Source organism: Pan paniscus, chromosome 12 (assembly GCF_029289425.2).
Source record: "Pan paniscus chromosome 12, NHGRI_mPanPan1-v2.0_pri, whole genome shotgun sequence".
Classification (NCBI taxonomy): Eukaryota; Metazoa; Chordata; class Mammalia; order Primates; family Hominidae; genus Pan; species Pan paniscus.
This window is the reverse complement of record NC_073261.2, coordinates 71447300-71463776: the sequence shown is the minus strand read 5'-3', so window position 1 is coordinate 71463776 and position 16477 is coordinate 71447300. Positions and strand designations below refer to the sequence as shown.

Below are 16477 nucleotides of genomic sequence, written 5' to 3'. Positions count from 1 at the left end.
TATTCCTTAACAGGGATTTTTTTAACTCAATTTTACAGATGAGAATTTGAAGCCCACAGAGGTTATGAGACCCATTTAAACAATAGAAATATCAAGACTAGAATTCATTGCTCTAAAGTAAATAGTTGGTGAGCTGATGAAAGCATCATGAATTAAGTTGAATAATAACCTTTAGATTCTAGAAGCTTGGTTAATTGCATCTGTAGTAGACAAAACAGTAGTGAGAGTTCTTCTGACCTTTTACAAATGATATTTGATCAAATCCTAAACAGGGGCCTTATATTTTATGATTTTTTAAAGAGTTTGATTAAATAAAAACTTGATGAAGATGAGAAATTATTACTAGATTGGATTTGATTCTCCACCTGTTAAATGGACATTTCTTGGTAGTAAAGTATAAATACACAGTAAACAACAGATGGGTTTTTATATGCGTTTAAATGGTACAATCAGCAGCACGTTTTAGGTCCCAAGTTAGACCAAGATTGATCTTTGCTCTGTATCTCAGATCTGTTAAGATGCATGAAGCTATGAAGTGAATGTGATTCCAAAGAGGGATTTCAGGAGAAAATTGTCATGACTCATGAGGTCCACATTTTTCAATTGTCAGAATCAGTAAGAGATTTCTGGCCTTAGAAGAAATAAAACAAACTATTTTATTTATATTTTACTGATACTTAATTTCCTTTAAAATTTACTAATATATTTTCTAGGCATTAAGAAAACAGTAACAAATCAAGAAAGATTATTTTAAAATCCCAATTATTTAAAAAATAGTTCATATTAGTTTTATTCATTAGGAAAAAGTAATATTCATTCCCATGTCTTAAGTTTTCAAAGACATTTTATTGAAGCAATTAAAGATTTTACAAGAATGTCAAGATACTGATATTTTTGGAACCTGATGAAAGGCATCTCACCCAGATGTTTCTGTTGTACTTTAAGGTTTACAAAGAAGATCTACCTCAGCTAAAGCAACAAAGTAAAGAGAAAAACCACGTAGTGCCCTTCCTCAAACGAGAAAAGGCTCCTGAGGACAGCTTGAAACTCCAGTTCATACACGGGTGGGTGGCCTGTCATGGGCGCCCGTACGTGTTCCTCTGTCTCTGCCTGGCTGTCACCAACCTTAGCACCAGGCTTAAGGGCTCCCCTCCCCTCAGTGTCGTCGTCCTCCTGGCTAGCTCTTCTCTGCAGTGTGCACTTGTACCTGTGGTTGCTATTTTAAGTGTGACTCTCTATCCACTTCCCTCGTTGATGTTCTGTGGCCATCACAGTGTGATTGTCTCTAGATTTCTCAGACTTCGTAGAATTCCATGACTTAAAGGGTGCTGCTGCTCACTGCTGCTGCACTTCTTTCTCATCACCATCTTCACTTCCTCTTTCTCCTTTCCCCTAATCCCCTGCTGTGTTTTGCTGGCTCCACCATAGGACAGTATTTTCTTCAAATATTTTCTGCACATGTGCCCAAAATAATTTTGAATTTTATAAAATTATATGCACCCTTGCATATTTTAAGTAGACAACTAAAACTTTTTAATGTCGGTTTAAATGGCTGAGAAGATACTATCTGTATTATGAATACATCAGTCCTTTAAATGGATGCAAAGGAACCTAAATGCCATAAATGTTTGATTCTCACTATGATCAACTTAAAAAATACGTGAGACCAGACACAGTGGCTCACACCTGTAATCCCAGCCCTTTGGGAGGCTGAGGCAGGTGGATTGCTTGAGCCCAGGAGTTCGAGACATGGTGAAATCTCATCTCTACAAAAAACTAGCCAGATGTGGTGGCGTGTACCTCTAGTCCCAGCTACCCAGGAGGGAAGTTGAGGTTGGGGAATCACCTGAGTTGGGGAGGTCTAGGCTGCAGTGAGCTGTGATCTTGCCAGTGCACTCCAGCCTGGTTAACAGTGAGGCCCTGTCTCAAAAGGGGAAAAAAAATACCTGAACAAGTCCTTCTAAAATAGGAAGCTATTTTACATCATTCATATTTCTACCTAAGTTCACATTTCCATTCTAATTTTCCCATAAAATTTTACCCTAACATAATCTTTTTATGCTTGAGAGTCCTTTGTCACCATGTCATACCCTCTGCAAGAAAAAAAATTTTTCTCTGGTCCTAAGACCCTAAGTCAGCCCAATACAATATCCACTAGCCACACACAGTCACTGAGCACTTAAAATATGGCTATTCTGAAAAAAGATGTTCTGCATGTGTAAAATGCACACCAATTTTGAAGACTTACTATGAAAAGAGGAATGTAAAATATCTCATAAGTTTTTATATTGATTACATGTTGATATAGTAATATCTTAGATGTGTTTTGGGTTTAAAATGTTACTGAAATAAATTTTTTTTTCTAATATGGCAACAAATTTTTAATTAGGAGGATCATGTTATTTTTCTGTTAGATAGTGTTGCTCCATTAACAGTTTATTTGAATTATAATTATTAGTAAAGTCGACTAAATCAACATGAATATATTACTAATTGTGACATATAATTATTAAGCACAGAAAAATTTTGTTGGAAATTATTTTGATATGATGGATTGGTTTTCAGTTGCAAGATCTGTGCATTTATATTACTTGCCGTTAGAATGTAACAAAGTTTAATATTGAGTCTATTCTCAGTTCTCATTTTTGTATAGATGTAAGCAGTGAGAAAGTTTATTCTCTTAAATAATTAGGTAAGAATGGAGGCCATTTTATAGCAATGTTATTCAATTCTTCAAACTCCTGTGATAGGCCAAAAAAGTCATATTTGATTTCGATATATCACAAAAAATAATGATCTTTCAGCTGGTAATTCCATTAAGTCTCTGTACAATTTTGTTGAAAGCAAAGAATTGGAAATCACTTGATTTGCAGGAATCCTTAGCCAGTCATTAGAGTTGTTTTCTTTCAACATGCATACTTGTATTTTGAATTGTTCCTTTGTTTTGGTGCCCCTGGAAGGGTCTGTGTCCCAGAGTAATACAGTGTAATAGGATTCCAGATGGAGGAGAGGAATGGCTTTCTGCAGTGGGCAGAAGGCATTTATGAGAGGGGGGATGGGAAAGGAATACCTGTGCCTCATCACAGATGTGTTCTCAGATGATCATTTTTAAGAAAAAGCGCACACAATAGCTGAGGATCTCCTAACAGATTCTGTTACAATGTTCAGTGCCCATGTGCCTTTTTGAGAGTCATCTCATGCCCTCAGACGGCCACATATCCTCATTTAAACGTTGCTGTCCTATGTGACACCTGGGGTTCCACTTGTACATGTTCATGTCAATATGTTAGCCTTGCCTCTGACACCTCCTGCTCCATGCATTTGCTGTTTGTTCAACCGCTATGCATTTCTTGGACCTGTGCTTCAGTTATAGAGGCTACGACTGTAGAAACAATCTGTTCTACACACAAGCTGGAGAAGTAGTCTACCACATTGCTGCAGTTGCTGTCGTGTATAATCGGCAGCAGCACTCCCAGAGGCTGTACTTGGGCCACGATGACGACATTCTCAGCCTGATCATCCATCCAGTGAAGGACTATGTGGCTACTGGGCAGGTATCTATCTCCTGTAAACTAGGGCCTAGCCAAAAAGAGAATTTAATTTTTGAATTCAGTTTACATATTAGAAATTCAAGAAATACTTGGTAGAAATAAACATGAGATGGGAAGGTGAAGATTGAGTGATCATTGGATCCTTCCAAGATGATGGGAGAATCAACCAAAGCATTTTAGCACTATTGGGAGACCTCTGAGGAGTTCTTTTCCTGGAATGTTGAGATCTATGAATGGGACCAGCTAAAACTAAAATGGCGAAAGTTTTGTCAAGGAGCAGCTTTATATACTTCCTCGCTGTATGCCCAGGACTTAGTATATCCTAGGTACTCAATAAATATTTATTGAATGAACCATTTAAAAATACTATAACATCCAGAGTATAATTATATTTGTAAGACTGAAAACCGTAAGACTTTTGACTAATTTGTATTTTAGCCTTATAAAAACACCTTGAATTTTATCTGAACTTTTTTTTGAAATGCCTTAACCTTAGATTGAGTCTGTAATTGAAAAAGCTGCTAAAACAGGGACCCTCTACAATCATTTGGGAGTGTAAAGAGAAAAATAATCATTAATTTATTAAAGACTTTATTAAACACAGATGTATTACCTTGCTGGCAAAAGAGTAATATTGTCAAAAGTATTTTTAGTTTTATCTTTTCCTCAAATGTATAGATTATACTTTTGTTCAGTTTTTATAATGAGTGTTTAATTGCAGATAATACTTCAACTGGTATTAACTAAGTGGCAAATTCTAAGAAAACATTCTTGGTATAATGTCAAAGGTTAACATGAGACAAGCCCTTTTCCTGAGACTCGACATGCAGGTGGTAAAGCCTTTGGACAGAGTTCATAACCTGGGGTTCATGAAATCTATGAATGAAAATGAGAACATGAGGGGAGTCACCCCCTTAAAAAGTTGTATTTGGGGGAAAAAGGATCCATAGCTTTTAAATTTTTTTTTAAAAGGGTTACAGTCCTCCAAAGGGTAAGGGCTGACCATTGGTTTATACATGAATTTGCTGGCCCTCCAACTGAAAAGGTGTATTTGGGGGAAAAAGGATCCACAGCTTTTAAATTGTTTTTTAAAAGGGTTACAATCCTCCAGAGGGTAAGGGCTGACCGTTGGTTTATACATGAATTTGCTGTCCCTCCAACTGAAAATTAGAGACCTACTGTGTTAGGTGATGTTATAAGGTTTTACAAGTAATTGATCATTGCTTTGCTTTTTCACTTGCCCTTATTTTTTGTCTGTCTTATAAACAGATGGTGCTTGATTCACGTGTATTTAATAGCCTCTTTTTTTAAGTAAAAGCCAGAGGTGGTTTTTTTTTACATAAATCCCCTAGGAGATACTGCACTCAATACTGTATTTGATGGAAGGTAAACCAGTGGCAAACAGTATTCCAGCAGCCACCTGCAGGAGACTGGGCCTCCAGAGACCTCTGTAGGAGTGGCCTGGATTCTGCTCATTTATGCCTATGGCTTTATCTCCCATTTTTCCTTTTAAAGTCATCACACCCAACAGGTTTCCCCGCCCCCCACTACATATTACAAGTGAGAAAAACCACTTTACTATTATAATTTTCTTTGTTGTTGGGGATTAGTGTGATAGAAGCTTGTATCCCTGCAAAGATAATCCACCTTACTGAAAGATAGTTATGCCATGAAAATGTTATTTCCCAGGGGGAGAAGCGGGGCCAGGCCTTCTTCTGGTGGGTAGCGTAATTGAGAATGGGTAAAATAACTCTGGATAGCGTCATGACAATGTACAAGTGACTTCCTTGACTGAGAAGCAGAATCTTGTGTCGAGCTGGGAAGGCAGGAGAGGGAATGGTAGAAGTAACTGACAAAAACAAGGCACAGTGGACATTTGAATTAGCCTTAAAGGCCCAGGCATCAGGTTAGGCTCTGTTGGAACTCTACCTGATTGCCAGGACAAGCCTCTTAGAGATACAGTGCCTCAGTTTCCTCATCTCAAAAATAACTGAATTGTAGCAGATGATTTCCTAGGGTCCTTCTATTCTCCAAATGGGTTTATCTTGGTTTCTGAGCAGTGTTGGACTCTAAGGAACAAAATCATTGTTAGTATAACGTGTTAGTAGTTAATAACAGTCATTCTGTTATTTAAGGTTGGAAGAGATGCTGCTATTCATGTGTGGGACACACAAACTCTAAAATGTTTGTCGCTGTTGAAAGGACAACATCAGAGAGGAGTGTGTGCACTTGATTTTTCAGGTAAGGTCCAGAGTGATTGACACATGGTTCTACGTTGAGAGAGAGAGAGAGACACAGAGAGAGTATGCCCCGCGCATGCGCGCACGCGTGTGTGTATTTAAACATGCTCCCACTTAGTCGTTCTGTTTGTATTGAAGTGCAAGCTCTTTGTATGCCAGCTACCCGCTCTTATACTGAGAATCATACATAGGAATACCTCACCAAAAAATGTGGCCTTAGATTACACACCGCTTCCCATCTTCCTCATTTTCTGTCTCCTAAGTCATTACCCAGAGCTCACACTGTGTTCTGTATTTGCTTGAGCAATTTGAAATCCAGAGCAGCTGTTGCTGTTGACTTAGTCGCAAATGTCTGGCAGTGACTCAGAACATCAATTTCATCTCTCCAAATAAGTGGGAGCACATCACTTCTGATTGAAAATACAAAGTACTAGAGAGAAGGCTGCAAATTATCTGCAGAGGGCCACTTTACAACATTGGTATTTTGGAAATAACTTTTATATCGAAAAAATAGAACTGAAGTTTTCATCTCCTTAATTTAAAATTTGAACACAGTATCATAAAAAATAACTGATGAAAGTTAAGTTCCTTTAGAGTGAGTTTTCTTTAAGTTGGCATTTGAGAATGAGGGCCTATCACAAAAAGTATTTCTACCTAGAAATTTTTAATAATTGCAACTGTAGAAATTAGATCAATAGAAAAAGAATTCTAAACTTTGTACAGAATGCTGATTTTATAATTTTTTTCTAAATTTTATTCAAGTGCTTAATAAGTATAACGTGTAATATTATTAAATTCCATGACTCCACAAGCCTGATTGTTCTCCCCTGTCCCTTCCTCTCCCCGTTCAAGCCCTCACTCTCTCTCATCTATGCTATGGTAGTCATGCTGGTCTCTAATTCTATCCCCTCTTCCTCAGTCCATCCCACCCTCTTCTGGAGTCTCCCAAAAGCATAGTTACCATTGCCACCACATGGATTCCCCTTGGTTGGCTGACTCATTGTGGAGCCCTTGGGACATCCATGGCCTTCCATGATCTGGCCTTAACCTTCCTTAGCAGCATTTTTAACCCACCAGCCCATTAGTGCTCCTTCACATCTGTGTAACTGTGGAGGCTACATGCACTCTTGCCCTTCTTTTGGCTGTGTTCTTTGCTCATGCTGTTCTCATGTGTCTTTTCAAGTCCTCCCGCCCTTTAAGGTCAAGCTGGAAGTTTTCTCTTCCAACTTTACAGGGAGAAATAACCTGTCCTTTTTTCTGCATCCCTTAGCCCTTTGTTGTCATTGCTCTTATGGCACCCATTGCTCTTGTGGCACTCCATGTGGCACACAGTTACTTGTGTCAGCATCTCCCAGGCATTTCACACACAGTAAACTACTTGGCAGTAGAGCCCATCTGTCTGGTCCCCACTGCACATGTCATATTGCTGTGCAAATAGAAGCTACTAAAAAAAGTGAATGACTAAATGAACAAATGAGGTTCTGCTTAATGCACTTTGTCTTGCCTTTCCCTATTACTACTAGAATTTTACATTATAAACCACGTTTGGGTGAAAACTACCTTCATTGCCTGACCAATGCAACATGGGGCAGTTTTTAGTTTTTCTAACAGGCATGTTCTCACATACTGTAAATTACTCTACAAACCTGAGCTGCTGTATCATTATTAGAAGTTATTCAATGCCTTCAGTGATTATCAAATTAGTAAAAATCAAGGCTAAACAGTTTATACTCTACACTGGTGACATGTGAGGTAGGAGAAGGCATACGTGTCAAGGGAGAGAGAACTCCACATACCACCTGCCAGCTGAATAACACAGTCAGTAATTCACTCAATAAACAGTGAATACAAAGTCCAAACTCCCAGAAGTGTGATGGACATGCTGTTTTAAAATAGGTGTGCTGTGTGTCACTGATAAAGCAGTGAAACCTAAAAGAAGCTGTAATTTTAGTTCAAATAGGATTATATTTCAAAGATACGGATGAATTCCTTCTGCTTTTTGTTCTCCATAGTTCCACTCCTCAGTGGCCAAACTGCCTTTTTCCTAAAATTAATTTTGCTAGCAGACAAATATATGTATACTTAATATAAGTAATTAATATGCTTTAGAAGAGTGGTGAAATGCCCGTTAAAGTAGCAAAAATAAATAACAACAGCTAAATGTTTACAACATTATTGGGAATCCAATATATTCATTCTTTTGGCAGCACTGAAAATTGACTCAATTCTAGCAAACAATCTGGCAATGTATAACAAAGCTGTGATTCAAAATGACAAGTATGAAGATTGTATTTTATGCACATTTCAATGTATCAAGATAAAAGAAAAAATTGAACTCAAAATACCATCTATCACTGACTGCAAATGAGAACGTGCATATGTGTATTAGCATATAAACAAAGTGGCAAGAAATTTAGAGTAATATAAATAGAATTTAATCATTTGGTTATTTCCTCTATAAGAGTTGATTAATTTTCTATTTTTTAAAATCAAAATAATTAGCTCGTGTTATTTTAAATACCTTTGGAAGAAGAGATTAGCAGATCAAAGACATTAACTATGAGATGAGTTGGTGGCAATAAGCTGGTACCCAGTAATGTGGCCTCTTCATTTCAGATAGCTAACATTTCTTCTGGGCTTATTAGTTTTATAGAAGAAAGAACAAGAAATTAAGTGAGCTTAGAAACCTTTTTCCCATAAGGCAGCCCTTCAGATCAGTGCCTGGGTAGAGAAATCAGATACTCTGGAGGAGGTGAGGAGCCCAATTCTGTAACTGCTTCTGATTCCCATCTTGGGCAAATAAATTTCCAAATATGAAATGTTTTGTGCATAAGAAGGGTATTTCAGTATTTTAACAATACAGTCTCCATTCCCCAGGTAACAATCACTGGGAAAGAGCCCATTTTTCAGCAAATGTGTTGTTTTTGCTTATGGAAATTCACCTTTTTGTCTTACAGGTTAAGTAGTATGTCAATATATAAACGGTAGAAAGGAATCTGATAGTTTTAGAAAGTACTAATACTAAGGACTATTGCGGAAAAACTTTCACTGATACGTGATTCATTACCATAAATGGTTACATACAGATGAATTGTAGTCATTGACTGGGGGTTGGGGTGAGGGAGTGGGGACCTGTGGTGACTCCTGAAAGTGTGAGCTGAGGCCTGTTTGGTTTAATTTCTATTGATAGTCTATGTTTTAATAATATAGTTTGAGTCTTAAATCCCTGCAACCACTTTATAGGCTGAGAATGGAGATCCTGAAGTTTGGTGGGGTGGCCTGGGTAGAAGTGAACAGTGGCCGATCCAAAGGCAGAACCCAGGTCCATTGTGAGAGCCACCAGGCCTGGGTTTGTCAGCAGGCAGGAGACATGCCAGGAGTTCTCCTCGGTGTCAGGCCTCCTCCTGCCGCTTCCCTTTGCCGATGCTAGTGTGTACACTTGGCAAGAGTGTCATACCTGGGACACTCAGTGTGCAGGCTCACTTTCTGCTACCTGTGCCCTCCAGTAAGCATGTCCATCTGCCCTTCCCACCCTCCACTGTAACTGTGGAGTGGACATGGTGGTGCATAGAGGCCCCCATGTGGAACAGCCCCAAGTGAAGAGAGATCCCGTTCTAAAACAGCCCAGAAACACATACTTACCTGAAGTATGAACAAGGGCAACTAATGCTACCATCCTTTGGAAACTGATAGAAAAGTGAGTAGCTCAAGTAGAAATGTTGAAAGAGGAGACTACGTAGACCTCCTTGTTTAACGGTGTAAACAGGGCACTGACGTGACACTCATCAGTTACGATTTAGCTAGTGCTCCATCTGTGTGCCTCAGGACTCCTGTTGCTGCCCATCTCTTAGGAGTTAGCTCTTTTGGGAGGTTTTATGGACACCTACTGATAGTGTGCTTGTCTCTTACTAGAGAATAAATTGTCCTGGAAATATAAAGCAGGCAAACAATGCGAAAACTAGACAACAAATTAAGCACAGTTATGTGTGAGGATTTAGATTGTTCTTGCCACTTTTCGAAAGCAAACAAAAGACATTTTTAGTCAAAAACATTTCTTGGACAAAATCTGTAACTGGGCTACAAGGACAAGAAGGAATGAATTCGTATTATCTCAGTTGAGAACCTCTTTTAACTCAGTATTTATTACTGTCTAGGGGAAGGGGAACCATTTTTGTTTTGTGCTTGCCGTGAGGAAAGTGCTTCCACATGAATAGAAAACCAGATTAGAAATAGAAAAGGTCAACCACAGAAGTATTTTCTAGCCTAAATATCAACCATATAATTTTTTTTAAAAGCTTCGTAGAATAATACTGATTTCCATAAGGGCACATCTAAGACTTGATTTCACTGTGTTCAGTAGAAAACCTATGCATTTTTTATGAGTCCTGAATAGAGAGACCAACTCATAATTGTCCGAATAAAACTTTGTCTAATTCACCCTTTACTATTGACATTAAATGCCTTCATATTATTTCTGGACTATGTCACAGACATCCATAATTAATGCATGCTGTGATTGCAAAGATGTGAAAGGACATTACCTAAGAGTCTAAAAACATGGCTAAAAATAAAAAACTCCAACTAACTGGTCAGAGAGTAGATTTCCAAAGCTAAGACCAAGGCTTACAGGGAAAGTGAGAACTGGGAAAGAGTAAAAAGGTAGCCAATTTTATTTCCAAACTGTGTAGTATATACACAGAAATAGCCCACACCCGCAGAACTCGGGGAAGTCACCATCGCAAAAAAGAGGTATGGTTGTTGAGGCACCTCTCGGTTTGCACTGCTGCTTCCATTGCTACCCACAATCAGAATACCTTTTTTTTGGTTTAGAAAGGTGGTATAACAGTGAGGATAAGCTGACAGGGCCTTGCAGAAATTCTCCTAAAATAAAAGCTCACCTCTTACCCCTGCAAAATCAGCTTATCCTTAGGCCTTCTTCAGATGACATAAAACTTTATTATTTTAAATGTATTTGTGCTTGCATTCCAAGAAGAACATAACTACACAGATTTCAAAAGAAAACATGAAATATAGTCAATGAATGCAACAAGACATTGAATATTTGTACAGTGTTTTTGAAATGAACAATTTCTTTAAAAATCTGTTTATAATTAACACATAATTGCAAATGTTTACGGGGTAGAATGTGACATTTCAGTACATGTATATATTGTGTAACGATCAAATCAGAGCAGCTATCACATCCATCACCTCAAACATTTATCATTTCTTTGTGGTGATAACATTCGAGATCTTCTTTTCTAGCTATTTTGAAATATACAATACATTATTAGCTATAGTCACCTTAATATGTAATATAACACCAGAACTTACTCTTCCTAACTGTAGCTTTGTACTCACTCTTGACTCATCATCCAAAAAAAAAATTTTTTTTTTTTCAGACAAAGTCTCACTGTGTCACCCAGGCTGGAGTGCAGTGGCATGATCATGGCTCACTGCAGCCTGGACCTCCTGAGCTCAATTGATCCTCCCAACTCAGCCTCCCAAGTATCTGGGACTACAGATGCACACCACCATGCTTAGCTAATTTTTTTGTATTTTTGTAGAGACTGGGTTTTCTCATGTTGCCCAGGCTGATCACCAACTCCTGGGCTCAAGGGATTCACCTGCCTCAGCCTCCCAGAGTGTTGGGATTACAGATGTGAGCCACTGCACCTGGCCAAAATCTTTATAGCTATATAACGTAGTACATTCTATTTCAATTCATACCATTCACAGGCATATTCTGTCTTTATCTTCTTCCTCATCATCAATGTCACCAGTATCATCAACATTCATTGAAAACTTGATTAGTGTGAGACTTACAAAGGAAATGTGATAAGATTATTATAAGTCTTAAAAGAGCTTATGATATTAAAAAAGGAGAGAGAAAACACCAATAAAAATAAAATCAAGTGCAGAGGCATGCCAACATAGAAACAACCAGACCATATCAAGAGATGTGGAAAAAGTAATGTTGGTAATGAATAGGAAGTCATTACCAGTTCCTTCTCCTAAATGCTAAAGAGGGACCTTGCCCAATTTAAAGCCTGGTAACATTTAAGCATAAGGGGATATCATTAGTTGTTTTTTGAAAGACGTAGTTTATAATAATCACCTGGTGATGATTTAGCCCTTAAGGAAAGTGTTAACGTCTTCATCTAATACTACAGCCTAGTAGCTTGAAAGGGTCACGTAACTTTCAAATCCTTGCCTCATACTTAGTAGTGATGGAGGGTTGGAGAGGATTTGGTTTGTTAAACCAGACTTTTTCTTTCTCTGACTCTCCTTCATCCAGAAAAGGAGGAGACTACCATTTTCAGTTGGTTGGAGGAGGGTCTCTTGCATAAGCAAGGGCCCTCAAAGCATGGGCATTGGTTAGCAACTGAGATGGGGTTGCCAGATTAAGCCAACAAAATTATAGGAAGCTCAATTAAATTTGAGTTTCAGGTAAATAATTTTTGTCGTAAGTGTATTCCATGCAAAATAAGGATAAATATGTAATATACATATAAATATTGCATGGGACATACTTGTACTAAGAAATTAGTTACTGCTTACCTGAAATGCCAGTTTAACAAAGTTTTCTATATTTTATCTGGCAACCCTAATTTGGGGTATACTGCAGGTCTGCCTTTGAAAATACCGGTTGGGACCTCCTAGTGGACTGGCAGAACTGGAAGAGGCAATTTATCACAGACCTGTGTTGCTTTACCCTCATGGCTGGCCCTTGGTAGTCAGAGAAGAGCCCTGATATACTGATGCAGGATGAGCTTGATCACTCGTCTCCTAGCAACCGCACAGCTAGTGGAAGGGAGACTGCTGACCCAGAGATGGTTCTGTGTTGAATCTAGCCTTGCAGGAAGGCAGCAAAGGAAAGGCTTATTGACTATACCTCTTCTTTTGTCTTGAAGGGAAAAAGCAAATTAACTGTTTTTATTTGAAATTTAATTGTGCATTCAGTATATTTTTAAAACAATTTTTGGGAAAATAACCTAAATGTCCAAATTATAGTAATCATGGATAATTATTCTTCTCTTAGAGAAATAAATTGTCCTGGAAATGTAAAGCAGACAAGTGATGTGAAAACTAGACAATAAGCCGTTATACATAGGGATTTACAGTAATCTATTCTTGCCACTTTTCTAAACAATTATAAGTAATATTTAATACTAAAGGAAAATGTTCATGATATAATAGATGAAGAAAGATTAGATAACCTGTTCATTATTATTCTGGTATTGTTTTTTCTAAGCACATTTGTGTAAAGATTGGTAGGATATATATCAAATGTTAGCCTAGAAATTTGGAAGATTTAAAAATTTTCTGTATCCATATTTTCTAAATTTCCTATAACAAGTACAACACATTTGAAATAGGGAACATAAAATTTTTAAATTGTAAAATCATCTTTTGAAAGAATTTTTTAGGTTAAATTTAGTTTCTATAATGTTCCTAACTTGGAGAATTAACTGAACCCAGTTTTTAGAGCTGAAAATGGTCTCAGGATCACAAAGCCAAGTGGTACCTCAAGTTAAATGTCATGAGATTTGTTTGTCACAAAATAGACATAGTTTTTGTAGCTTACCTGAGAGTCTCCCTCTAGCTCTGTGTCTCAGAATGTCAGGTCGGCAATTTACTTCGGCAGCCCGTTATGCATTAGGAAGCTCGGCTATCTATAGTCATGCATTTCATTCAGCGAGGTCCATTTAGTATATGATACCTCTTATGTATTAAAATATAATTGTACATGTTTACAGAGTATAGTGTGATGTTTCAGTACATGTATACATTGTATAATCAAGTCAGGGCAGCTGTCACATCCATCACCTCAAATATTTATCAATTCTTAAGATCAATTACTTATTCCTCTTTACAGTGTATGAAATGTTTTGTTTTTTCATGGAAGAAATTTTGACATTTGTGTTGTTTTCATACAGCCGATGGAAAATGTCTGGTGTCGGTTGGTTTGGACGATTTTCACAGTATTGTATTTTGGGACTGGAAAAAGGGAGAAAAGATAGCCACAACAAGGTAAGAAGCTGCCGGGATCTTACGGTATCCTGCTGATACCACGGTTCAGTAAAGGTCAATAGTTTTCATTTTCTGGTAAGATTTCATCTTCAAACTCAGGTGAAATTGACGTAGAACGCTTAGCACCTAAGTGAAAAAATACTGCAGTATTTCATGGTGCCAAACCTGACTTAGAGCAGGTCATGTTTGTTGCAGTGAATCAGAAAATTCCGAAATCCTCTGCAGAGAGTCATTCACCGCTTCATTTTGAGTGGTCTGTGTAATCTGTATCAAAGCACTTCAGCAACAGAAAAGCAGCTTTTCTCAGGCTGGTGCCTTGCCCCTTGTTTTTCTTCTGTCCTCGCATCTGGTGAAGGATTGTCAATGTCACCAGAATCAGAAGCACCGTTTGTCATGAGGCTGCAGCATGCTGGAAAGGAGGCCCCACTGTGTGCATCTGCCACTTGGTTTCAAAGCAGGCAAATTGTTTCCCTAATCTCCCGTCTTATAAATAGATTTTTTGAGACCGACTGCTGTTTATAGACCACCTGTCCTCCCTTACCCCAGCCTTCCTGCCTGCTGAATCAGCACTAAGTCTGAACACGACTTTCCACTCCTACTTACATTGAGCTCAGCTGTTTGCCCAACCCTGATCAGGGGTCAAAATAGTTGGCAGCCAAGGCCCAGCAATACAATTTATTGCCGAGGCGTGTTGTCAGTGTACCTCCCAGCTCGTTCTTCTCTGCATTAATGATGTCCTTTCTATCTTGCGATATAAAATCATTTTGAAGTTAATAGCCTTGAACCCCAATATTCACTTTTTAAAGTAATATTTTCCTCTACAATATTAAATAGGAAAAAAGTTTTGTGGGGATTTAATGAATGAAGATTTATAAATTGCTAGAGACCTGGAGGAACAGCAGATGGAGGCATGAGGACTCCAACTGACCATCTTCGGAGAAAAAGGGAAGCTTTTCTGATGACTGCTGTTGAGATTGAATTCTTGGCAGCAAATGACAGCTCATACATCTGCCTGCCCAAGTGGTTTTTCTTCTGGTCTTTGTTTCTAGTATTCCTCACTGTCATTCTACTCCCTTCTAGTAGTACTCAGATTCAGCTTCTCATCAGAACTCTGTTCCCCCCAGACTAAAATACAGAATTTAAGTTTAATATTTCTGATAATATACCATCTGCCTTTACAGATAATTTCAGGGAAAGCACATTTCTGGATTTCAAAAGCAACAGAAATGCAATTTTCCTGCTAGAAAACCCTCTGCAGCTGTGGGTGGCTCACCAGTTTTATGCCCGAAACATTAATAGAAATGGAAGAAAGAAATATTTCTTAATATTAAAATAGTATATATTTTATATACTTGATGGATAGTGTTACTGCCTCTATTTAACACAAAGTTGACTTAACACCATTATGTTAATAACACAATTCATATTTGGAATTGCTCCCAAGCCTTATGACACATTCCCAAAACAGGATACCTGCAGAATTGCCCAGGAGAACATTTTGGATTGACATTAGCCAGTGCTGTTTCCAAGCAGGAATATCAAGGATTAAAGTTCTTTGGAAGAACAGTAGATTTTACAGTAATAAGTAAATAAAAGTTACGTAAATATTTATTTGCATAATATTAACAATGATACATATTTACATAAATACATAAGAAATTTGGACAAATAAATAAAGCTTATATGTATGGCCTTAGAGTGCTTAAGTAGATAGAAACTTTTAAAAACAGGAGGCCGGGCATGGTGGCTCACGTCTGTAATCCCAGCACTTTGTGAGGCTGAGGTGGGCGGATCTCCTAAGGTCAGGAGTTCGAGACCAGCCTGGCCAACATGGTGAAACCCTGTCTTTACTAAAAATATAAAAATTAGCCAGGCGTGGTGGCGGGCGCCTGTAATCCTAGCTACTCAGGAGGCAGGAAAATCGCTTGAACCTGGGAGGCAGAGGTTGCAGTGAGCCACGATTTAGCCACTGCACTCCAGCCTGGGTGACAGAGTGTGACTCCGTCCCAAAAAAAAAAAAAAAAAATTTAAACAGGGGCATGATAGAAGTGACAAAGAAGTAATCCTTAACTGAATGATACCTTGCTTCCAGGGTCATCTAAGCTCCCAAGAGGGCCTAATTCACAGAGAAGCTGATTCAGTCCTACCCCTCACTTTTCACTTCTGTGTCTCGATCACTGCCAGCCTCATTTATAGAGCAAGGCTGAACAATTAACCTGCTTCTGGCTGGCTGTGCTGTTTTGGCAAGGGTGATTGTTCTGTACCACTCATCGCCCAGGAGGTGAGATTTCTCCACAGAGGAGGAGCATGGTTGGTAGCTGTGGTGGCGTCATCAGCTGTGCTGCTGGTGGCTGTGCTGACGTGTGCCACCTGTGCAACCGGGCACTCAGAAGTTGCTCCTCCCCTGATTGGTGAGAATATTTTAAATGAACCTACTCTTTAGCAGCTCACAGAAACTAGAGAAATTCAGAATTGGACCATAGAGATCTTATTTACAAGATATTCAAGATTTTGTTTTCAAGATCTCTGTGAGACGATCCGATCTGTTTAAACAATTTCCCCGCATGCAATCTTTGCTAATTTTTATGAGTGATTTCGGTTACCTCCATTACAAATGAATTTTTTAGTCTTTTTTTTTTTTTTTTTTTCCTA

At 38.3% G+C, this 16477-nt stretch overlaps 1 protein-coding gene across 1 annotated transcript in view; it reads left to right on the top strand.

Moving 5' to 3' along the window:
* Nucleotides 1-16477, top strand: part of EML6 (EMAP like 6) — a 262879-nt gene that overhangs the window by 152596 nt on the left and 93806 nt on the right. The window contains exons 14-17 of the mRNA XM_055107940.2: nt 946-1064; nt 3368-3554; nt 5687-5792; nt 13732-13825. Of these exons, the coding sequence (XP_054963915.1) occupies nt 946-1064; nt 3368-3554; nt 5687-5792; nt 13732-13825 (506 nt within the window). The remainder of the gene's footprint in view (nt 1-945; nt 1065-3367; nt 3555-5686; nt 5793-13731; nt 13826-16477) is intronic.